Source organism: Mesoplodon densirostris, chromosome 16 (genome assembly GCF_025265405.1).
Source record: "Mesoplodon densirostris isolate mMesDen1 chromosome 16, mMesDen1 primary haplotype, whole genome shotgun sequence".
Lineage (NCBI taxonomy): Eukaryota > Metazoa > Chordata > Mammalia > Artiodactyla > Ziphiidae > Mesoplodon > Mesoplodon densirostris.
In genome coordinates, this window is record NC_082676.1 from 67,080,527 (window position 1) to 67,105,646 (window position 25,120).

The window sequence follows — 25,120 nt, forward strand, 5'->3', positions numbered from 1 at the left end:
TCTTATTTTTGAATTTTGAGAGTTCTGTGTATATTCTGGATGCAATCCTTTGTCAGATATGCAATTTGCAAATATTTTCTCCTAGTTTGTAGCTTGTCGCTTCATCCTCTTAATAGTGTCATTTGCGGAGCCAAAGTTTTATTATTTATTTTATTTTTTTTTTGGCGGTACGCGGGCCTCTCACTGTTGTGGCCTCTCCCGTTGCGGAGCACAGGCTCCGGACGCGCAGGCTCAGTGGCCATGGCTCATGGGCCCAGCCGCTCCGCGGCATGTGGGATCTTCCCAGACCGGGGCACGAACCCACGTCCTCTGCATCGGCAGGCGGACTCTCAACCACTGCGCCACCAGGGAAGCCCCAAAGTTTTATTTTTGATGAAATCTAATTTATCAAATTTTTCTCTTAAGATTCATGTTTTTAGAGTCATGCCTGAGAATTCTTTGCCTAATCCCAGGTCACAGAGACTTTTATCTATGGTTTCTTCTAAATGTTTCATAGTTTATATTTTACACTTAGATCCATGATCCATTTTGAGATAATTTTTGTATGAAGTGTGAGGTTTATGTCTGGGTTTTTTTTTCTTCGCCTATGAGTGTTCAATTTTTCCAACACCTTTTGTTGAAAACACTGTACTTTCTCTATTGAATTGCCTTCTCTAATTCATTTGTAAAAGATTAATTCGACATATTTCTGCAGGTCTATTTCTGTACTCTCTATTTTGTTCCATTGATTTATGTGTCTATCCTTCACCAAAATCATACTGTGTTTATTACTGTAAACTTTATGTTCGGTCTTAAAATTAGATCCTGTCCCAGGAATGGGAGAAAACATTTGCCAATCATACATCTGATAAGGGACTGATCCACAATATAAAAAAACTTACAACTCAGAAATAGAGACAAAAAACAGGGCTTCCCTGGTGGCGCAGTGGTTGAGAGTCCACCTGCCGATGCAGGGGACATGGGTTCGTGCCCCGGTCCGGGAAGATCCCACATGCCGTGGAGCGGCTGGGCCCGTGAGCCATGGCCACTGAGCCTGTGCGTCCGGAGCCTGTGCTCCGCAACGGGAGAGACCACAACAGTGTGAGGCCCACATACTGGAAAAAAAAAAAAAAATAGAGACAAAAAGTAATTGAAAACTGGGCAAAGGACTTTAATAGACATTACTCTAAAGAAGACATACAGATGTCCAATAAGCACATGAAGAGATGCTCAGCATCGTTACTCATTAGGGAAATGCAAGTCAAAACCAAAAAGAGCACACTCACTAAGATGGCTATAATCAAAACCCCTAACCCTGAACTCTAACCCTAACCTTACCTACACCTATTAGAATGGCTATATTTAAAAGACAAATGACAAGTATTGGTGAGGAGGTGGTGAAATTGGAATCTTTAGACACTGCTGGTGGGAATGTAAAATGGTGCAGCTACTGTGGAAGACAGCCTAGCAGTTCCTCAAAAGGTTAAACATAGCGTTCCCATATGACCCAGCAATTCCATTCCTTGGTATATACCCAATAAAATGAAAACATACATCCACTCAAAAACTTGTACTGTGTTCGTAGCACCACTATTTATAATAGCCAAAAACTGCAAAAAACCCAAATGTCCTTCAACTGATGAATGGGTGAATCAAACATGGTATAATCTATGCAATGGAATAGTATTCGTCATAAAAAGGAGCAAAGTACTGATACATGAATGAACTTTGAAAAAATACATATTGTGGGACTTCCCTGGTGGCACAGTGGTTAAAAATCCACCTGCCAATGCAGGGGACACGGGTTTGATCCCTGGTCTGGGAAGATCCCACATGCCATGGAGCTAAACCCATGTGCTACAACTCTTGAGCCTGTGCTCTAGAGCCCACGAGCCACAACTACTGAAGCCCGCACACCCTAAAGCCCACATGCCACAACTACTGAAGCCCACGTTCTCTAGGGCCCATGGACTGCAACTACTGAGCTTGAGTGCTGCAACTACTGAAGCCTGCAGGCCTAGAGCCCGTGCTCCACAACAAGAGAAGCCACCACAATGAGAAGCCCGCACACCACAACAAACAGTAGCCCCGGGCTTCCCTGGTGGCACAGTGGTTGAGAGTCCACCTGCCGATGCAGGGGACGCGGGTTCATGCCCCGGTCTGGGAGGATCCCACATGCCGCGGAGCGGCTGGGCCCGTGAGCCATGGCCGCTGGACCTGCGCGTCCGGAGCCTGTGCTCTGCAACAGGAGAGGCTGCAGCAGTGAGAGGCCCGTGTACTGCCAAAAAAACCCAAAAAAAACCCTCCAAAAGTAGCCCCTACTTGCTGCAACTAGAGAAAGCCTGAATGCGGCAACAAAGACCCACCACAGACAAAAAAAAAAAAATTAAAAATACATATTGTATGATTCCATTTATATATATGTCAAGGACAGGCAAATCCTTAGAGACAGAAAGCAGATTAGGTTGTCTGGGGCCAGGGTAGTTGCGGGGGGTGACTGCTAATGTGGATGGGTTTCCTTTTGGGGTGATGAAAACGTTCTAAAATTGTGCTGATGGCTGCATAACTCTCTGAATACGCTAAAACCCGCTGAACTGCACACTTTAAATGGGTGGAATATATGGTATATGAATTTTATCTCGATAAAGGTGTTAAAAGACTGGGTGATGTCATTCCTCCTTCATTATTCTTTTCCAAAATGGTTTTGGCGATTCTGGTTCCTTTGCCTTTCCATATGAATTTTGGAGTTAGTCAAAGAGTTATCTGCACAAAAGCCTATTAGACTTTTTACAGAATGGGTAAACGTTTCTCGCGTGGAGAGTTCTGACCACAGATATTTTGCTGAACTATTCTTAGAGAAAATTGTGAGGCTCAGACAAGCCCTCTGATTGGAAAATGTGTACAAGAATAAGCAAGAATCGAGCACCTTCTGTATGCCAGACACTGTGCTTGGCACGTTATTGTACCATGATGTTGGTCTCTTCTACGCCCAAGCCGGGCTTGATGGGAGTGTGAGGTTTGAGTGCAGGAGCTGAGTCCAATGGATACCTCCCCACTGCTGAGCAGACAGGGCGGGGATCTCACCCGGGCTGTTGGTGCCTGTCTGTGCCTGAAGGTCGAGTCTGCCTTCATGGAAGCCCCTTCCAGGTCTCTCCCTACTTACATTTCACAGCTGTCCCCCTCTTCTCCTGTAACAGGGTCACCCTCTCCCAGGGAGGTGCCCACCCTCCACTGGCCTTAGGCTTCTTGCTACCTCTCCCGGCAGTGCTGACTCCAGGGCCCCAGGTGTTCACAGGGAGTGTGGCTTTGCCTCTCTGGGTTCGTTCCAGAATGGGATGAGCCCGGCCCTCCCCAGTCACCCCAGGCTGTTGCTTGGTTCAGAAGGAAACTGCAGGGCCACCGCCAGCATATGGGCCTTCCATAAGGGTATGTAAGGCTGATCCTGAGGCTTCAGCTCCTAGAAAGGAGAGGTGTCAGCAGGGAGACAGACAGAGACAGATGGACAGACTGGCAGAGAAAACAGACTGAGCGAAGGAGACAGAGGAGGCTGAGCGCCAGGTGAAAGGTCATGCAGAGGGAGGGAGCCTGGAGGTCCTGGGTGAGGCTGGAGCTGGCCTGCCAGGCGAAGGTATTAAGTCTGCCAGAGGGGGAGGCACAGTAGGTTCTCAGTGAGGGATGTGTCTGGGAGAAGCCCCCCAGCTGCAGGATCTGGGGTCTGTGGCCAGGAGCCAGTGTGGGAGGTAATGAGTGTGGACTCTAGGCCTCCCACTATGGGGCCGGTCCTCCCCTCCTCTCCAGCCTCAGGGCCTCCTGTTTCTCTCCTGGCAGCACCTCCCCCCATCCTTGGCCTCCATAGGAGAGGGAGCCACAGGAAGCCACTTTGTTTCTGAAACTACCAAGCCCTGCAAAGCATAGGTGTGGGCAGGAGCTCTTTTCTTTTTTTACTTTTTTCATTGTAAAATATAGCACAAGATTACATCATAGCCTAATGAATTATGTCATAGCCTAATGAATTATTATAAGGCACATACTCAGCACCCCAATCCTCCCCAAAGGTGACCCCTACCCTGGCTTACCTTCTTGCTTTTCAATAACTTTAAAAAAAATTTATTTTCTTATTTATTTAGTTTTGGCTGCGTTGGGTCTTTGTTGCAGTGTGTGGGCTTCTCACTGCGGTGGCTTCTCTTATTGAGGAGTACAGACTCTAGGCTCACGAGCTTCAGTAGTTGTGGCTCGTGGGCTCTAGAGCGCAGGTGCAGTAGTTGTGGCGCATGGGCTTAGTTGCTCAGCGACATGTGAGATCTTCCTGGACCAGGGCTCGAACCTGGGTCCCCTGCATTGGCAGGCAGATTCTTTTTTTTTTTTTTAAAGTACTTTCTTTTTTTCTTAAGATTTATTTTATTTACTTATTTATTTATTTATTTTATTGGCTGCGTTAGGTCTTCCGTTGCTGTGTGCTGGCTTTCTCTAGTTGCAGCGAGCGGGCGCTACTCTTCGTTGCAGTGCGAGGGTTTTTCATTGCAGTGGCTTCTATTGTTGTGGAGCACAGGCTCTAGGCACACGGGCTTCAGTAGTTGTGGCACATGGGCTTCAGTAGTTGTGGTTCACGGGCTCAAGAGTGCAGGCTCAGTACTTGTGGCACACGGGCTTAGTTGCTCCGCAGCATGTGGGATCTTCCTGGACCAGGGATCGAACCCGTGTCCCCTGCATTGGCAGGTGGATTCTTAACCACTGTGCCAACAGGGAAGCCCAGGCAGATTCTTAACCACTGCACCACCAGGGAAGTCCCTCAATAACTTTTTACTACCCAAATATGTGTCCTTAGGCACTTTAGTTGGTTTTGCCTGATTTTGGCCTTCAGGTACGTGACACAGTACAGTGTCTTCTGTCACCCATGTTTGTGACATGCCAGAGATGCTATGGGTGTTCATTGTCATCTCTGTGTTGTATTTCCTTGTAGGAATATATCACAAAGTTATGCAGGGTACTGGGGAATGGACATTTGGGTTGTTTAGTTCTTGGTTGTTGTGAATGATGCTGCAGTGAACATTCTGTCAGATATATTCCTAGGAGCGGGGCTGCTGGGTCTAGGGCATGGGCTTCAGTAGTTAATGCCAGACCACTTTCTGGAGCAGCTGTACCACCTTGCATTCCCCTAGTGATGGTTGAGTTCCTCTTTCTCCACATCCTTACAAACGTTTGCTGTGGTAGGTCTCCTGGTCTCAAATTTTAGCTATTCTGGTGGGTGTGTATTAGTTTCTCACGTGGTCTTAATTTGCACTTTGCTAACACTGATGAGCTTGGGCCCCTGTTCACATATTTGCTGTCCTTCGGATTTCCTCTTTTTTGAAGTTTCCAAGTCATGGCCATTTTTCTACTGTGTTGCCAGTCTTATTGATTTATAGGAATTTAAAAAATATTCTGGATATAAGTTCTTTGTCAGTTTCATGTATCTTATATCCCCCAGGTCTGTACCTTGCCTGCACTCTCTTAGCACTGTTTTTGAATGGAAGTTTATAATTTTAATGCAATAAAAATGTTTAAAAATGTTGTACCTTTCTATACACAACAGCCAAAAGGTGGAAACAACCCAAATGTCCATCAGTGGAGGAATGGATCAACAAATCATGATATTTCCATACAATGAGATATTATTCAGCCATAAAAATGAAGCACCAACACACCCTGACATGGATGAACCTTGAGAACATTATACTAAGTGAAAGAGACCAGACGTGAAAGGCCACATATTGTGTGATTCTACTTATATGAAGCATCCAGAACAGGCAAATCCAAAGAGACAGGAAGTGGATGAGTGGGTGCCAGGGTCTGGGGGGAGGGCAGTGGGGAGCATGGGGAATGATGAAAATATTCTGGAACTAGTTAGTGATGATGGTTGCATCCATTACGAATATACGAAATGTCACTGAATTAACTGTTCACTTTCAAATGGTTAATTTTGTGTTGTGCAAATTTTACCTCAATTTTTTAAGAAAGTGGAATAAGCGTTGGACTGAAGGCTTCAGTGAAGTGAACCTTCTGTATTACATTTCTAAGAACTTTACTGTTTGGTCCTTTGAGCTGGGCAACAGTCCACCTTGGACTGATTTTGTGTGGTGTGAGGTGAGGTCTGTTGTGCGGCCCTAACTAACATTTACCAAGTGCTTTCTAAGTCCTGGGCATAGACCGATACTCTTCATTTTGGGTATTTGACCCTCACAGCTCTGTGAGAGAAGTTTTATTTTATTATCATGACATGTTTTAAGATAAGGAAACAGAGGCTTGGGAAGTTTACGAAACAGGTTCAGTTTCAGTGGAGGGGGACCAGCCCCAGTGGGCAGAGGAGACCAAGGTTTGTTGTGGGCAAGGTCTTCTGTCTCTGGGCCTTGCATTCCCCACCTGAAACAAGAGGGGCCTGAGCCTGTGCAGGACTTCAGGGTGCTGAAACCTGCTGGCCTCTGGGCCGAATTCCAAGCCCCAGGCTTGTTCTGAGCTTGTGTAGCTGGGGCTGAGTTCAGAGGGCCCTGGTCTCAGCAGAAGATGGAGGAGGGATCTGCATACCCTCACCCGAAAGCAGCCCCAGGTGACCCTGGGCAGGGTCACGTAGCTTGTGAGCACCAGTTTCCCTGGTTTAACCTCGGGTGGGGGTTAGAATAGCCTCCACCACATTCTAAGAGGGATGAGCTGTCGCCATGTGACCTTGGGACACAGCAGCATGAATTCAAGATTATTGTTCCTATTGTAGGTGAATGATTCTTTCTGGGCAGAGATGGTGGAGATGTCAAGGTGGGTCTGAGAATAGGGTCTGTGAGCCCCGCCTGGCCCTCTGGCAGTCGGTGGTGGCTCTATCAGGCACAGACCAAGTGGCAGGACTGATAAGGCCTGGCCTCCAAGGAGCCTTCTGGCCCTGCCCCGGGGAGTGGGGGGAGAAACCAGGCTGGGAGGAAAGGTCAAGAGTTTCTGTTTCCAAGAATCCACTTACCTTCCAAAAAGCAGGTTACTAAAGAGAGTTATTTAAATTTAAAATGAGGACTTAGAGGTGTGGGGTGCTGGCAGGGAGCAGTCTGAGGACATACCCTGCAGTGAGCAGAGGCTGGGCCTGGGCATGTCATTGTTCAGGAGACCATTTGTTCCCACTGCTGTTACTGGTGGGGAACCTGAGGCCCAAAGTAGGGCCAGCCTACCCTCGGTCCCTCTGGCTGCCGGCACCAGGCTGGATTGGCCAGGGAGTGACCATGAGCCCTGGTTTCCCTAACAGCCCAGTGAGGCAGACAGACAGACAGACATGGACTGAGATGCTGCCAGTGAAGGTGATGTGGGATTTGGACCCCAGGGTTTCCTCCAGTCCAGCCCTCCGACAGCCCTGCACCTGGGCCTTGGGAAGGGTTGTATCCGGGACCTCTGGAAGTGGGGATCCTGGTGAGCTCCCATCACCATTCATGGATTCCAGTGCTTGTTACAATAAAAAGACATTAGCCACACAGCCAGAGAAATAAACAATGGATGCTTTTGTGAAGGTTGCTACCAGGGAGCCGGCCCTGAGGGGGTAATTGAGGAATGGTGGTTTCTCCATGTCTGGGCCTTCCCCCAGCCCAAGGACAGCCAGGTTCTGGGGCCATAGGACCATCCAATGGGCAGCAGCATGTCCAGGGAAGTCGGAGGAAGGAGGCCTGAGTCAGTCCTGGTTCTTATGACCGGGCACCCGCAGATTCCCAACCCCGCTGTGGGGAGGCCCCCATTACCACAGCTAGCCCATCTACCCAGCTCTCCCAGCCTCACATCCTGCTCCTGTGCCCTTGTTTCCATTCTGGGGACATTCATGGGAACTGGGGGAGAACTCAGAAAACGTTTGATGATACATAAAATCAATACATTCTAGACTGGGAAAAAGGCTTGCAGAATCTGTAACAGAGGGTAACTAACCCTCACAAAATAAAAATACATCAAAGAAGGACAAACAACCCAAAAGGAAACATGAAAGCAGTTCTTAGGCTCTGGCAAATAATCAAGTGATACAGATAGTTCTGCTCCTCAGTAATAAAAAAATGCAACATAAGACACTATTTCCTTTTTTTTGAAATTTTGGGAAAAAATAAAGTCCATGCTATGCAGCCCTGGGCAGGGCAATATGTTGGTGGGCAACGTCTGAGACATTTCAAATGCATGTACCCGTTATCCTGGCAGTTCACCCCATGAATCTGTCCTGCAAAATACACGTTTATGTCATCTTCAGTGCAAGAGGTTACTTTGGCAATGAAAATATCATTCCTTAGCCCATTGGTTACTTTCTCATGCATCTGATGTGCTTGAAAAGATTTGGAAACAGTTGCAGTAGACTCTTCACTACAGTAATCTCTGGGGGAAGACTGGGATGGGGTGGGTGGGGTGATTTTTTTTTTTACTTTTTAAAAACAGCTGTATTGTGAGATAGAATTCACACATCATACATTCCACCCATTCAAAGTGTGCAGTTCAGCGGGTTTTAGTATATTCAGAGAGTTATGTGACCATCACCACAATTTTAGAACATTTTCATCACCCAAAAGAAACCCCATCCCCATTAGCAGTCACCCCCCCCCCCAACTACCCCAGCCCCAGACAACCTAATCTACTTTCTGTCTCTAAGGATTTGCCTATTCTGGACATTTATATAAATGGAATCATACAGTATCTATTTTTTCAAGGTTCACTCATGTATCGGTACTTTGTTCCTTTTTATAACTGAATACTATTCCATTGCATAGATTATACCTTATTGGATTCACCTATTCATCAGTTGGAGGACAGTTGGGTTATTTGCACTTTTTGGCTATTATGAATAGTGGTGCTATGAACACAGTACAAGTTTTTGAGTGGATGTATGTTTTCATTTTATTGGGTATATACTAAGGAATGGAATTGCTGGGTCATATGGGAACGCTATGTTTAACCTTTTGAGGAACTGCTAGGCTGTCTTCCACAGTAGCTGCACCATTTTACATTCCCACCAGCAGTGTCTCAAGATACCAATTTCACCAACACTTGTCATTTTTCTTTTGGATTATAGCCATCCTAGTGGGTGTGATGTGTTCTCTTTCTGGTTTTGATTTGCATTTCTCTAACGAGGAATGATGTTTGAGCATCTTTTCACGTACTTCCAGGCTACTTGTCTAGATTCCTTGGGGAAATATCTATTCATGTCTTTTGCCCACTTCTCAGTTGGCTACTTGTCTTTTTCTTGTAGAGTTGTAAGAGTTTAAAATATATATATTCTGTTTGCCTGCCGATGCAGGGGACACAGGTTCGAGCCCTGGTCTGGGAAGATCCCACATGCTGTGGAGCAACTAGGCCCGTGAGCGACAACTACTGAGCCTGCGTGTCTGGAGCATGTGCTCCGCAACGAGAGGCCACGATAGTGAGAGGGCCGCGCACCGCGATGAAGAGTGGCCCCCGCTTGACGCAACTAGAGAAAGCCCTCGCACGGAAACGAAGACCCAACACAGCTATAAATAAATAAATATTAAAAATAATAATAATAAATAAAAAATATATACTCTGGATACAATTCCCTCATCAGATATATGACTTGCAAACATTTTCTCACGGTTCGTGAGCGCTCTTTTAACTTTGTTGGTCTTGTCCTTTGAAGCACAAAAGTTCGCAACTCTATTCAGGCCAATTAACTTCTTCTTTGGTCGCTCGTGCACTTGGTGTCGTATTTAAGAAACCTCTGCCTAGCCCCAGGTCACGAGGACTTAACCCCCATGTTTTCTCCTAAGAGTTTAACAGGGTCAGCTCTTACATTTAGGTCCGTGATCCACTGAAGTAATTTTTTTTTAACTTTTTTATTTTAGTACTTTATGTTTGTAAGAAAGAACTTTCTGCCCAAAGCAAGTGTTCCTTTTATAACGAAGAAAGCAACATTTAGAGAAAGATTCCTTGAACCGTACAACTAACCCAGCCGCACCCTCCCGCTAGCGTTCCCGCTGGTTCTTCTCCCCACTCCAGAAAGGGGCCGCGCCCCGCATGCGCACGAGCACAGCACCGAGAGACGGCCTTGCGCCTGCGCACACGGCAGCCTGCGCCTGCGCAAACGCCTGCGGTCCGCGCGCAGGCATCTCATGTGCGTTTGCCCAGTGTTGTTGCGCGAGTCTGGCGAGCGTCGCCGGCCGCGTTAGGGGGCGCCTAGTTTGCGTCACTGTCGCGCGGGAGACGTCGGCCTGGCTCCCCTCGCCCCCCGCCCCCAACCAGTCCTCAGAGCGCTCTGTCCCGCGTCCCCGGCCCGTCTTCCTGGGGGTCCCCACCGCCCCGCCGCGTCCCGGCCTTGGCCCCAGCCCGACCCCTCCCCAGGCCCCCGGCGGGATGGGGGACAACACCAGCCCCATCAGCGTGATTCTGGTGAGCTCGGGGAGCCGGGGCAATAAACTGCTGTTCAGGTACCCCTTCCAGAGGAGCCAGGAGCACCCGGCGTCCCAGACAAGTAAGTGGGCGCCGGGCGGAGGGCCTGGCACCACCTCCCTCGCCGTTAGCGGAGAAGTCGTTTCCTTTTTCCTTCTCCTTATCTTACGGGCGGTGCCTTCTCATCACAAGAGTGTTGGGGAAGGATAGAAAAGTAAAAAGCAGGGGGAAAAAAACCACTCATAGTTTTAGCACGCCAAAGCCACTCCTGCTAACGTTTCATCGGTGTCTCTGGTCTTTTAAAAGAGCTAAAGCACCGTATGAATGTATTCATCTTGGATTAAGTACGAAATCCAGGTACATCGGAAGTTTTCTTTGACCTCTTCCCCCCAGTTCTGCTGCTCCTCCCTCGCTTGCAGGGATAACCACTTACCATGTTCATAATTGTTCCTCCTGTACATAGACACCAAATATACCTCCATAGAAAAATAGTTTATTGCTTTGGGTTTTTTTCCCCTCTCACATAGATGTATTGTTCTCAGTCGCTCTTTTCTCCATTGGGCCATTTGCCTTGGAGCATTTTCCAAGCTAGTAAACAGATCACCTCCCTTTTTGGTTGTACACAGCTGTCTGGTAAGAACATGCCCTTTCCCTATAGGTGGACGTGTAGGTTACTTGCAGTTTTTCACTATCATGAATGTTCAATTTGTAATTTATGTGATTTAAAAAATTACTTTAAAAAATATATTTATTTCATTTATTTTATTTTTGGCTGTGTTGGGTCTTCGTTGCTGCACACCGGCTTTCTCTTCTAGTCGCGGCGAGCGGGGGCTGCTCTTCGTTGCGGTGCGCAGGCTTCTCATTGTGGTGGCTTCTCTTGTTGTGGAGCACGGTCTCTAGGTATGCGGGCTTCAGTAGTTGTGGCACGCAGGCTCAGTAGTTGTGGCTCGTGGGCTCTAGAGCGCAGGCTCAGTAGTTGCAGTGCGAGGGCTTAGTTGCTCCGTGGCATGTGGGATCCCTGGACCAGGGCTCGAACCCGTGTCCCCTGCAGTGGCAGGCAGATTCTTAACCACTGCGCCACCAGGGAAGCCCTAAAAATTACTTTTAAATTTCTAACTATGGTACAAAGTTTTAAAGGTACAAACGGATTTAGATTATGAAAAGAAAGTTCTTTCATCGATCCCAGCCACCCACATCCCCTTGTAGGGTCAGGTGCCGTTAACCATTTTCTTGTGCATCTTTCCGAAACCTTCTGTGTAAATACAAGCATATACATGCATTGTTTTATTTTCTAAACACAAGTGAGCACACGATTCACACTGTTCTGCCCTGTTTTTATTTTCACTTTATATCTTGGATATAGATTCAGAATTATCAGAATCATGGGAGGAACTTGCTGTGACTTAGTCATCCAGTCTTCTGTTGATGGGCATTTAAGTTGTTTCCAATCTTTTGCTAATACAGTGTGAATGTCCTTTATGGATATATATTTTCATTCTGCAGAATATATGATCAATTCACAGAAATGGGATGTTCATATCCAGGGGATAATCCGCTGTGTTTTTTTGTTTTAATTTATTTAATTTATTTTATTTTTGGCTGTGTTGGGTCTTTTGTTACTGCACGCGGGCTTTTCTCTAGCTGTGGCGAGCAAGGGCTACTCTTCACTGCGGTGCATTGGCCTCTCATTGCGGTGGCTTCTCTTGTTGCAGAGCACGGGCTCTAGGCATGCCAGCTTCAGTAGTTGTGGCTCGTGGGCTCCAGAGTGCAGGCTCAGTAGTTGTGGCGCACGGGCTTAGTTGCTCCGCGGCATGTGGGATCCTCCCGGACCAGGGCTCGAACCCGTGTCCGCTGCACTGGCAGCCGGATTCCGAGCCACTGTGCCACTAGGGAAGCCCCTCCGCTATGTATTTTTAATAGATCAGATTTTTCTATGCTTGTTAATGAGATAGGTGAAAAACTGTATCTGATAGTTTTAATGGGCATTTGCCTTCCAGCTGAGAGTGATCATGTTTTCCTGTTTTCAAAGCCATTTGGATTTCCTTTTTAGTGAACCACCTATTCATAACCTTTGCCTAATTTCCTCTTGGATTGCTTGATTTTTTTTCTTTATAGATTTGAAGGAGTTTTTTAATATATTTAGGATAAAAATAGACCTTTTTGACAAAGCTGTACATATTTAGCCAGTTTGCCTCTGAGCTTTTTTTTTTTTTTTTTAATACATTTATTTATTTATTTATTTATTTTTGGCTGTGTTGGGTTTTCGTTTCTGTGCGCGGGCTTTCTCCATTTGCGGCGAGCGGGGGCTACTCTTCATCGTGGTGCGCGGGCTTCTCATTGTCGTGGCTTCTCTTGTTGAGGAGCACAGGCTATACACACGCAGGCTCAGTAGTTGTGTCTCACGGGCTTAGTTGCTCCGCGGCATGTGGGATCTTCCCAGACCAGGGCTCAAACCCGTGTCCCCTATATTGGCAGGCAGATTCTTAACCACTGCACCACAAGGGAAGCCCTGCCTCTGAATTTTAATTTTGATGGAGTCAAGTTTTCAGTCTGTTCTTTCATGGTTTCTGAGTTTTGTTACACACAGAAAAGCCTTCTGCTCTCCAAGATTATTAACAAAAGGAGTCTCTCGTGTTTTCCCGTGGAATGTTTATCTTTTTGTTTTTAAAATGCGTTTCTTTTGGTGTAAGGTGAAGGCTCCTCCCTGGAGCTGGTATTTTCTGGGCACTTGCTGAGAGTTGTGTGTGTGCCCCCATTTGCCTTCTGGAGCCCTGTGGAGCAGGCGCTGTGATGGATGAAGGATGTGGGAACATGCAGCCCACACACAGCTGGAGAGGGGTTGGCTCAGAGTCAGTATAACTTTCTCTTCCGTGTGGGTGCCTAGTCCCAGCATCATTTTATGGACTCATTCACGTTGCCCTCCTGATTAGTTTTGCTGCCTTCCTGGCATACTAAATTCCCGTGTTTATTTGAGTTTGTTTTCTGACTTTTCTTACCTCTCCCAATAATCTATCTATGTGCGGGTTCCACACAGATGAATTATTGTAACTTTATAGTGTGTTATACCATCAAGTAGCATTAGTCATTTATCATCACCTTTTTTCTTCAGCATCATCCTGGTGTTTCTGCTTGCTTTCCTTGTAAACATTAGCAATGACTGTGTTAGGCCCCACTCCCAAGCCATTGCTATTGTTTTGGGGGTCACATTAAACATGGTGATTAAATGGGGAGAACGGGATCTTTATGTTGAATCTTCTCATTCTGGAACATAGTCTGTCCTCTTTTCATTCTCGTCACCCTTGTTAGCATTTCTGTTTTCTTCTTGAGCCTCATGTACGTGAAAAACTTGCCTGTGATAAATGTCCTTAAGTCTTTTTTTTTTTTTCTTTATTTTTTGGCTGCATTGGGTCTTCGTTGCTCCGTGCGGGCTTTCTCTAGTTGCGGCGAGCGGGGGCTACTCTTCGTTGCGGTGCACGGGCTTCTCATTGCAGTGGCTTCTCTTGTTGTGGAGCACGGGCTCTAGGCGCGCGGGCTTCAGTAGTTGTGGCACGCGAGCTCAGTAGTTGTGGCTCACGGGCTCTAGAGCGCAGAGTCAGTAGTTGTGGCACACGGGCTTAGTTGCTCCGCGTCATGTGGGATCTTCCCTGAGCAGGGCTCGAACCCATATCCTTTGCATTAGCAGGCGGATTCTTAACCACTGCACCACCAGGGAAGTCCCTGTCCTTAAGTCTTTAAACGTTATTATTTGGATAAGATATTGTTGTTTTTGTATATGAAGGATATTGCTGTATGGACATTTAAAAATTCTTCCTTTTGCCTGTGCTTTTTCCAGCCTAGTTGCCAGCATACACTGAGAGCGTGTGTGTGCGCATGTGTGCATATATATAATCCCTTTTTTTTTTTAACTTAACATAGTAGCAAGAGCATTTCCCATGTTATCACAACTTCTTGGAAACTATAATTTAAAACTTTTTTTTTTGTGGCCACGCCATGTGACATGCGGGATCTTAGTTCCCCGACCAGGGATTGAACCCACGCCCCCTGCAGTGGAAACACGGAGTCTTAACCACTGGGCCACCAGGGAAGTCCCAATACCATGCTGTTTTGATTACTGTAGCTTTGTAGTATTGTCTGAAGTTTGGGAGGGTTATGCCTCCAGCTCCATTCTTTTTCCTCAGGATTGCTTTGGCAATTCTGCATCTTTTATGGTTCCATATAAATTTTAGGATTATATGTTCTAGTTCTGTGAAAAACATGAGTAATTTGATAGAGATTGCATTAAATCTGTAGATTGCTTTGAGTAATATGGCCATTTTAACAATATTAATTCTTCCAATCCAAGAGCAGAAGCCATCACTTTTAATGGTTCAGCAACCTTCCTGTATGTGGATGGGTCCTGTTTTCCTAGCTGTTCTCCCCTTTTTGCCTTCACTCAGGTAAGCCTCGTAGCAGATACGCTGTCAACAGCACCAGAGAGCATGCCGAGGACCAGGACGGCGACTCCAGGTACGGGCTCTGCAGTCACTTCGTGGTGGGGCTGGTCCTCCCGTTGACCCAGATGTTTTCTCCCCTGAGGAACCCTGTGTTCTCTTTTCCACTTGGTGGGTGTTTCAGGCAGACAGAGGTGGGGATTGTGTTGCCAGTCTCTGGCTTTCTGCATGGTTCAGGTTCATGGTCCTGCTGTGGGCTGTGTGGTTGGTAGGGCAGGTTGGAGAACAGATGAGGCCGTGTCCCTGCAGGACATTTATCTTCCATGAGAGGAACATGCAGGATGGCAGATCGCGGTGCTGTCCTCAGACCCTAGTCGTCAAGCACGTGTCCAGAGGTCAAATGTAGGTGCTTGGGTGCAGCACAGTCTGTCCAGGTGGTGAGGTGGCCTGAGAGCCAGGGCTGTTGTGACCCTTGCTTTTCAGGGCCTGGATGAAAGGCAGGTCCTGTTCCTTCCTGTGCATGCTACCCCTCTTCTCTCTGGGAAGTGCTTTCTGGGTGGCAACCTTGAGAAATCACCACTTCTGCCTTCTTATGTTCATTTTAAAGCTTAATGAATTGTAACTCAGGCCCAGATGAAGGAGAAAAGATTGTAAATTGCCAGTCCTGCTTGAGGTAATGTCTGTGGGAAAGTAGCTGAGGTCCCCACGCTGGGCCCTTGCCATGCAGTGTGTTAGTATGGTTTCCCTCAGTTCTCTGACACGGCACCATGCCTGCCATAGTGCTGTGTACTTCCAAGAGTGGTTTGTATCCCTTTGTGTAAGGATGTCAGGGGCCTCTGGCATGACCAGTGACTATCTCTGAGGGGAGTGGGTTCTGGAAGAGGGACCAGCGGTGGGGGGTGCTGCTGGATATCCTGTGAGGCATCCTGCTTGACTTAGAGGCCTGTGGATGTCGTGTCCTTTAAAGATGGCAACAGGGAACAAACTCTTGTTTGTGAGGCACATAGAAAGCTTTTGCCCCTGCACACCCGCTGAGTGCATTTTGTCCCCCACCTGTGTCATGGAGAGTTCAGAGCAGGGCTGGCCACCTGCCTGCTCGGTGACGTGAGGCTCGGGCTGCTGAAGATTCAGAAAGAGCTCTTGGAACAGTCTGTGAGGAGGACCAGCAACACCTAATTGCTGCAGTTACTTCTCAGAGGCTTGTAATAAAATGACCATGAGGATGTTTTCTGGGAAATTCATTCTGTATTTAGCATAATGAAGAGAGGAAACCGAGGGAAGGGAATAAGACGCTGTGGGTCTGTCGGGACCCCAGACATGCTTGTTCCCTCAGGAGGACAAGCTGGTCTCTTTAGACGTTCATAAAACTGAAGAATGCCTCTATCTGGTCATTTTAACACATTGTAGCACCTGGTGATCCCACTCCCCACCCCACACCTTCAGAGGTGCAGGTCAGTACCCCCAGGGGCCCAGCTGCGTTTTGTTGTACAGACCTGCCAAGCTCCTGCTCTTGCCCTGGCACCCGGGGGGCCCTGTCCCAGCCCAGACATCTTCCCGGAGCCACGCAGTGATGGTGCCTCACACCCATTCTCCATTTTCCTTGGTTGTCATTTTCAGAGGTGCTTTTTCTTCTGCAACCGGTGGAACGTTCCTGCCTGTCGGTTTGCCAGGTCAGAGGCACGTTAATAGGCCTGATGGGTCGCCTCTGCGTGTGGTGATGGCCAGCCTCAGGGGAGGGAGGACGCAGAGCTGCGCTGCCCAGGGCTGTCCTCCCTGGCCCGGGTGGCCGTTTAAAATGAGGTGGACTGAAATTAAATAAAATTAGAAACTGGGACTTCCCTGGCAGTCCAGTGGTTAGGACTCTGTGCTCTCACTGCCAAGGGCGTGGGTTCGATCCCTGGTTGGGGATCTAAGATCCACAAGCCGTGCGGTGTGGCCAAAAAAGAAAGAAAGAAAGAAATTGAGTTCCTCAGTTGCACTGACCACATTTCAGGTGCTCACATGTGCCTCAGTGGCCACATGTGACCAGCTGCCACTGTGCTGGAAGGCGCAGGTTTAGTGTCTTTCCGTCGTGTAGAAAGCTTTGTTGGCTGCACTGCCTTAGAACACGGGCTAGTTTTATAAGATGAATCATGATGATGATGTATTTCAGGGTACAGGCATTGACCATCACAATTTTTTTTACCCTTTTCTAGAATTCACTAGGGAGAGAAGAAAATGGATATTGTTTGTTTTCTCTACGGCCTGAAGGTCAAGCTTAGGAAAGGTGCGGTCTTCCTGTTAGGGAGGTCAGCTCTGCAGGTGCCCACAGGACCTTGGGAATTGGGGCTGAGGTACTCATCAGCGCTCTGCAGTTTTCCTGAGGCTTCCACCTGTGGGAGCTCATTTGATCTTGTTGAGACGGTTTGGTCAGAAGATTGAACACTTGTGCCCAGGCGTTAGCTAGTGCGTGTGGTGCTGGGCTCTGACCGGGGTCCTCTGGCCTTGCTCTTGCTTCTGGGAACTGACTCATCCTTGCCCAGCTTGGGTTTACACGGAAGAATTGGAGCGTTGGTGGAAAGACTATGCAGTACGTCTTCCACATGGGGAGTGTCTGTTCTTGCTTGTGTGGCAAAGCCTTGACCTCAGTAGTTAATGTAAGTGGTGGTACTTCTGCCAGACCTTAGCACTGTGTGGATCACGACCTCGTAACTCTTCATGATTTTTAGAGTTGGTGTGTTCTTGTTTGGTCTCGATGGTCCTGTTCCCGTCTCAGCAAGCCGTGTCCTCCAGGCGATGGGCGGTTGGCTGCGGGGTGAGGCCAAGGCTTCTCCACCGTCCTTCTGTCTCAGTTCCTGCCGCCTTCTCCTGTGGTTGTGCTGGACTCCTGATTTCCCTCAGTGTTGGAGAAGGACTGATGGGCACACAGGCTCACTGCCCTGTGCCCCATGAGTGCCCAGGCTTTCCACAGCCCCTGCCCTTTCTCCCCCTGGACTTAGTTAGCTGGTTCTCTGTACCTGAGTGCCAAGACAGGGTTGGCTGGCACCAGGGACTTCTGGGACTAGGCATGCACACAAATGCCCCCTCCTCCAGGCAGACACCGTGCCCTGGGAGGGTGGTTGGCAAGCAGGAGCAGGGTTGCTTGTCTCACCCGCCTGCTGCCCCCCAGAGAGACCCTTGATCATTGCTCCTTGCCTTCATTTATCAGAGGGGCTTAGTGGGGGTCTCTACCAAGGGCTGAGTGTTCCATGTGATGCTTGGGCTTGGATGCTGTTGTGTGTGCCCATTAGAGGCAAAAATGTTCCCATGGGGTTTATATGACACTTCTCTGGGAGGCAGGGATACAGTGGGGCCCTCCCATCCCCGACAGGGCGTACCCCCTGGGTGTTGGAGGTGCACAGAGCATCTGGGAGCCCCCAGAACGGGAGGGGGCAGAGTCGAGCTCTCTTCTGTGCTGTCCTTTCTTTTTTTGGCCAGGTCAGAGAACAAGCCCTGTTCCCAAGTGTCTCAGCAGGAATGGAAGGTCTTGGCTTGTCTTCCAGCTGGGCTGATGCATCTTTCTAAATGTGTTTTCTTTCTTAATCTCTAAATTATTACAGGAATGTTAGTTTTTGTAGCAGCGATTTTATTGTGTTACAATATACTTACCAGGCCTTTCACCATCAAAACAAGGGAAAAGTATTTTTCTAAATTTTGGAAACAACAAACAAATATTGAGGGAATTCCCTGGCGGTCCAGTGGTTAGGACTTGGTGCTTTCACTGCCAGGGCCCAGGCTCAATCCCTGGTCAGGGAACTAAGATCCCTCAAGGCACGTGGCGTGGCCAAAACGAACAAACAAACATTGACGCTTGTTTTTGTTTCAATTTGCTATTTATGGCAGTTATGTCATGATGGACATAACTCTGTCTTTGTGCATGTTATGTCAGCAGACGCTGTATAAAGTATAAAGCCGCTCAAGTGTTTTTTCTGTCATCAGTGTGTAATATTAAGCTCTGGTGAGTGGATTTCTGTATGGGCCAGACTTGCTCAGACAAGGAGAGTGGCCAAACAGCAGAGGGACCTCCCTGAGTGGCCACTTAGGGCAGTGTGGCTTTTAACTTGAGCAGCACCTGGCTTTCTGGTTGGCTGCTTTCGGAGACCCCGGCCTCTCTGGGCCCAAGTGGGGAAAGCGCTTTCTGTTTGGCCTTTGGATTTGGACATTTATAGTCGTGAACTAGGCCACCACTTCTTGCCTCTGAATCTCAGGCCCCATCCCACAGCCCGGCTAACTTAGGTTCCTGGAATGGTGGCTGAGGGCCAGGGCTCAGGCCCATCTGAGGCTCTTCGTGCCAGAGCAGAGGTTTTTGGTGGAGATTTTTGGATATCACGGTAAAAAGTGAAGTCTCTGGGGTGTCGGGAGGTTGTTTTTCTATCTGTTATTGGTGTGTCCTGAGTCAGTGGGTGGCAGAGTAGAGGGAGGTGTTTGTTCAGATAGGGCGGGTAGTGTTGGCACTGGGTCAGGCGCTAGGGCAGCAGTGTTTGTTAGGTTCCACCACCCTGGGCCCTCCGTCACCCTAACCGGGCCCCCAGACGCAGCTTCCAGGGCAGAGTGAGCCACTGGGGGCTTTTGAAGAAAGCATGTAACGATTCTGGTCTAAGACACTGGAGTCTTCCATCTCTGGTTTAATCACTCCAGAGAGCAGTATTCCAGGGAGGAGACACGCACAGGGGAGGCCAAGGGCTCCGGCTGTGGGGGCCGTGTGTCCCAGAATGTCTTTGATGGTATTGGTGTCAGAAAGTCTGACCGCAGCCCAGACTGTGCAAGTGGAATGGCAGCCCATTCTGACAGACCCTCTGCATCTGGTTTGTTTGGGAGCCACAGGGTGACTTAGGGCGTCTAGAAGACCATGTCAGTCCTGGAGGAAGGCTGGACACCAGCGTGACCCCTTCCCCCAGGCTCCCCACCCGCTGGCGGGGAGAGGCTTGGGAAGTCCCGTGCTTTGTCTTGCTCGGTGCCAGTCGAGCGTAGCCAGGCCCTTGCTGCAGGGGCTCCGAGTCACTCCTGCATCGGTTGGCGAGCCCTGCAGTGTGCGAGGAGCCGGGAGCGAGTGGCCCCTCTCCTAAATCTGTTTATCCCGGAGGTGTTTGCTGTTTTGGAGTTGCAGCAGTGTGCAGCACCCTTCCCTTCTCTGAAGGCGAGGGTTCTGGTGTGAAGTGCTTCCCTCCCCCTAGAGCAAGGGCCTCCTGGAGAGAAGTATCTGGTGTGGTGCCCGTTCACCACAGCTCCTCGGGAAAGCCCAGGACTCAACGCTGAGTGTTTGTCCTTGATGGGCTCTTTAGGACAGAATGTGGCCCCAGGGAGGCTGGAGCCCCTCCCAGCACAACCTGTCCTCCGACCTGCGTGACGGAGATGCTTTCCCCAGGTGGAGAAATGAGCACAGGACTTGTCTGCCTTCTGGCTCCAGGTTAGACACGGTGCATCTGAGTTTCCAGAGTGGAGGCCCCAAGCCTGGGCTCTGAGATAAGAGTCTGCAGTGTCCTCTCCTCCCTGCAGTGACTCTCCCTTATCTGATCCACCCCCCACCCCTGGGCAGGAAGGAGACCTAAAGGTGCAGAAGAGCCTGGAAAAGGGGCAGTTTTACAGGAATCATATCCAAACTGCTCTTACCTGCACCCAGTCATTCCTCCTCCGTGGTGTCCAGCCCTGTCCATCCCTCTGTCCATGTCAGTCAGTGGGTCTGCACATCTAGTGCGTCTGGAACCTTTCTTCCCTAATAAAAACTGGAAGGTTTAAGTGTTAAGGGTAAGGGAAGGGCCGGGCAGCCAAGCTGTGAGGAAAGTGATCAATAGCCTGCAATTCGTGCTTCCCCTTGGCCTTCGCACAGCACTGAGGGGTGGGGGTCCTGGGGGCTGAGGGGAGCAGCCCAGCACACCTGGGCCAGTGTGGGAGGCCCCCAGCCTGACAAGCCGTGCAGGCTCCCGCAGCTTCCTCCTCTCTGGGCAGGTGCCTTGCTCCTCCTGCCTTCCCATGCAGGCGGGGGCCAGGGTGGCAGCATGCACCTTCCGCCTTGTAGTTCTGGTGACTTTGCGACCCTAGTCTTGGGGATTGCTTCAGAAGGGAGACTGTTGGGGGACTTCCCTGGTGACGCAGTCGTTGAGAATCCGCCTGCCAATGCGGGGGACATGGGTTTGGTCCCTGGTCCAGGAAGATCCCACATGCCGCGGAGCAGCTAAGCCCATGAACCACAACTACTGAGCTTGCGCTCTAGGGCCCGCGTGCCACAACTACTGAGCCCGCGTGCTGCAACTACTGAAGGCTGTGCACCTAGGGCCGGTGCTCCGCAACAGGAGAGGCCACCGCAATGAGGAGCCCATGCACTGCAACGAGGAGCGGCCCCCACTCGCCACAACTAGAGAAAGCCCACGCACAGCAGCAAAGACCCAATGCAGCCAAAAGTAAATTTAAAAAATAGGGACTTCTTGGCTGTCCAGTGGTTAAGACTTCGCCTTCCAACGCAGGGGGTGCGGGTTCAATCCCTGGTTGGGGAGCTAAGATCCCACATGACTTGGGGCCAAAAAACCAAAAACATAAAACAGAAAATAATATTGTAACAAATTCAATAAAGACTTTAAAAATGGTCCACATCAAAAAATAAATAAATAAAAAATAAACGAAAAATCTCCAATGTCCAAAAAAAAGAAGGGAGACTGTCAGAAGCTTCCAGGTCAGCGGTGGGGGCAGAACCACCCTGCGCGCAGCAGCCCCCTACCCCTGGGGCCGCAGGCCTGGTGCTGTGGCACTTGGTTAACTCTTTTCCACTCTCCCTTTTTTTAATTTTAAGGTTTTCAGATGCCATTCTGGCAACAATTTTGGCAACCAAGTCTGAAATGTGTGGGCAGAAGTTTGAACTGAAGATTGATAACGTGCGTTTTGTTGGGCACCCGACGCTGCTGCAGCACGCGCTGGGCCAGGTACGCCCTCCCTGGGCTGACGCGGGCCTGTAGAAGGCAGCCCCGTGCAGCAGATCGCATCAGGTGCTTGCCTAGCTGCACCTCCTCCTGGGCCCTGAGGGTCTGGCAGGGAAGGACACAGGCGTTCTTGCCCTGGTGTCTCAGCCCCTGCGCTTAGCTTTTGCTGTTTGCATCCAGCCTTTCTCCTGACGGTGGCCTTCTACTTTGTAGATATGATGCCGGTTTCTGGGGGGAGGCTAAGAGAACAAGTTCAGCAGCGTTTGTCAGATTCTTGAACTTTATTTATATAAAGTAGTGCAAGCATTTCTTCTTACTTAGCAAGTGATATCATAGCCAGTATTGTTATTAATTTAGCTCTTCGTGTTGTGCCACACCCTCTCTATGCGTTCTCTGATGGGGCCTGTTGTTACCCAAGGGAATTTGCACACCAGAAGCTGCCAGTCAGTCCTTTGCACGCAGCGTCACTTAGATTCTGAAGGGTTTTGACGTGACGGCACAAGGCTGAGCTCCGCTTACACAATCCAGAAATCCCGGGAGGGCCTGGGATGTGGCCCTCAGATCTTCTCCATGACTAAGCCCACAGGAGGAGCTCCTGAGACATGGAGGCGCCAGGGCAGGGGCCATCGCAGAGGACACAGCTGTGGTGGCACCTCTGCGGCTCAGACAGGCTCAGCCCCACTGATGGCCTGTGGGTGACGGAGGGGAGCTTTGGCAGCCTGCTGGCAGTTCCGGCCTGGAGACCTGGAGGGACAGGGATGGTGACAGGCCTGACTGAGACGGCCCAGGGACTCCTCTGCCCTCTGGTGGCAACACTTGTAGGCAGCTTGGTGTTTGGGCCCTGGGCTGGCTGGGTGCCCCAGTGGCAGCCCTGTGTCTCCTGGGTGGGAGCATTGTCCTGAGTACTTGTCCTGCCTGGGAGGACTCAAGTGGGCACGGGGGTTGGTGTGGGGAAGGGAGGGTCTGGGCAGGGAGCACTCCATCCACTTGAGCACCTGTCCACCTTTTCTCCTCTGGGCACCTCAGCTCACTTGAGGTGACTGGGACAGTCTTGTCACTTTGGGTCACAGCACCTTCCTGCTCGTTGCTCCACTGCGACTGTCTGTCCATGCAGCCAGCACTTGCCTGTGCAAAGACGCTGGTCGCTTATCAGAGACCTAGGACTCTGTTTTTCTCTGGTTCTGCTGTATTCTGGAGCACTTTCCCTGCCTGAAGTAATAGCTCTTAAGTGCTTTTCTTGGGCGGTGGTGGCTCTCACTCACTAGAACTGTGCCTCTTTCACAGGTCTCCAAAACAGATCCATCTCCGAAGAGGGAGGCTCCCACCATGATTCTTTTTAATGTGGTATTTGCACTGAGGGTGAGTGTACAAATGGCTGAAGAGCAGATCAGGGAGGTGGGGTGGGGAGGAGGGTTGGGGAGGGAGGTGGGGAGGGGGTGGGAGGGCAGAGCTCATTTCCAGTGACCCTGTTGTTGACTTAGAGCTCAGACCGCTGTGGGTACGCACTGGCCCTCCTGGGGTGCTGGAAGAGTCTAACTTCATTGTTCCCCTCTTTTTTTTTTTTTTAAGTAAAATATACATAACATCACATTTACCATTTTAACCATTTTAAAGAGACATTTTGGTGGCATCTGGTAGCAGTGTTGTGTAACCATCGCCACTATCCAGTTTTCGTTGCCCCAAAAGGACACCAGTTATTCCTCATTCTCTCCCCTCCCCCAGCCCCCAGAAACAACCAATGTGTTTTCTCTTTCTGTGGATTTACCTGTTCTGCATGTTTCATATAAAAGGGATCCTACAATATGTGACCTTTGGTGTCTGACTTCTTTCACTTAGCATAATGATTTTGAGATTCATCCATTTTTTTATAATCTTTTTTTTTAATTGAACTGTGGTTGATTTACAATGTTTCAGGTGTACAGCAATGTGATTCAGTTAGGTATACATACGAACTATCTTCAGTATCTTGTAAAAATCTATAATGGAAAAGAATCTGAAAAAGAATATACATGTATATCTGTAGATACATATATATCTCTACTGCTATACAGTAGGGATATATAGCAGGTCCTTGTGGGTTTTTTAAAATTATTTTTAGTTTTTTAAAAAATAATCTTTTAATTGAATCATCCATGTTATAATGTATATCAGTACTTTATTCCTTTTTGGGGCCCAATCATATTCCATTGTACGATAGACCATACTTTATCTGTTTATCTACTGGTGAACTTTTGGGTTGTTTCTACCTTTTGGCTATAAGAACAATGCTGTTAAGGACATTTGTGTACAAGTTTTGCGTAGGCAGGTTTTCCTTTCCCTTGGGGTCGATAGCTAGGAGTGGAGTTGCTGGGTCACGTGGTGACTCTATGTTTAACCATTTGAGGAGCTGCCAGGCTGTTTTCCACAGCAGCTGCACCATTTTACATCCCCACCAGCCATGTACGAGGGTTCCAATTTCTCTACATCCTTGCCAACACTTGTTATTTTCTGTTGTTTTATAATTAAGCGTAATTATTTCTTACGGCAGTTCCCAGCACTGTCTGAAGTTGTGTTTTCACTAGTTACAGGGAATTTCTTTTCAATAAAACTGTCAAAATACAAGGGATCTAAATAAGTATAAAAAGCACCCCTGGGTAAGGACTGGCTGGTATTACTACGTAGGGACTTTGAAATTTAGGAAATGTATATATTCCGTACTGTTAAATAATGGCATTCCTCAGAAATATCCCACTATCAGTTTTCACCAAGAAATCTAGTAGTTCTTTCTGGCTGGGCACATGTGAGCTGCACGACGACTTTTGTACAGAAGTGTCAGTGAGAAAGTGGCTAGACCTTGGTGACAAGGAGCAGTGTGCTCTGTACCCTTTGCTGTGGCGTGGGTGAGCCTGAACAGGAGGGAGCCTGTCACATCAGGTGCCTTAGTCTCAGAGTGTTTTTCCCACTGAGGCTTTTCTGTTGTGGAGACCACAGGTCTCACTGAAGAGTTTAGAATCAAAATAATGCTAGGGAAAAGCTCCTAAATGGAGCTTTCTCCTTCCTGAAGGGAGCTTAATTCTTAAAACTGGCCCACCCTTGTTGATAAATAAAGAGCTGCAAGTTAAAACAAAGTCAGCTGTTCCTGGTGGCTGTGCCTGGGGCTTGAGGTTCCGAGGGGAGACTCTTACTTTCTGCTTCGTGCACTTCCATAGTGTTTGCATTTTCACAGTGTCCCTTTATTACTTACATCATTACGTAATACAGACATCCACAAAGAGAACTCACGTTAAAGACAGACAAACCAAAACCATGACCAGTGCTCTCCCCCTGTCAGCACTGATAGCACCTGTGGGGTGGGCCATGAGAAGCAGCCTCGGCCCCACCCTGGACGTTGCTGGCAAGCCCTCATCTCTGGGGAGCAGGGTGTGA

The 25,120-nt window shown here is 48.7% G+C and overlaps 1 protein-coding gene across 3 annotated transcripts in view; it reads left to right on the top strand.

Annotated features, from left to right (window-relative positions):
* Nucleotides 1-10,150: 10,150 nt before the first annotated feature.
* The window catches only part of NPRL3 (NPR3 like, GATOR1 complex subunit), a 35,323-nt gene continuing 20,353 nt past the window's right edge, over nt 10,151-25,120 (top strand). The window contains exons 1-4 of one of the 3 annotated variants that reach the window (XM_060120150.1): nt 10,151-10,356; nt 14,793-14,862; nt 21,589-21,718; nt 23,000-23,074. In XM_060120150.1, the coding sequence (XP_059976133.1) occupies nt 21,635-21,718; nt 23,000-23,074 (159 nt within the window). In that variant the 5' untranslated portion in view covers nt 10,151-10,356; nt 14,793-14,862; nt 21,589-21,634. Of the gene's footprint in view, nt 10,439-14,792; nt 14,863-21,588; nt 21,719-22,999; nt 23,075-25,120 lie in introns of those variants that run through there. The other 2 variants (XM_060120148.1, XM_060120149.1) reach the window with 2 other exon arrangements.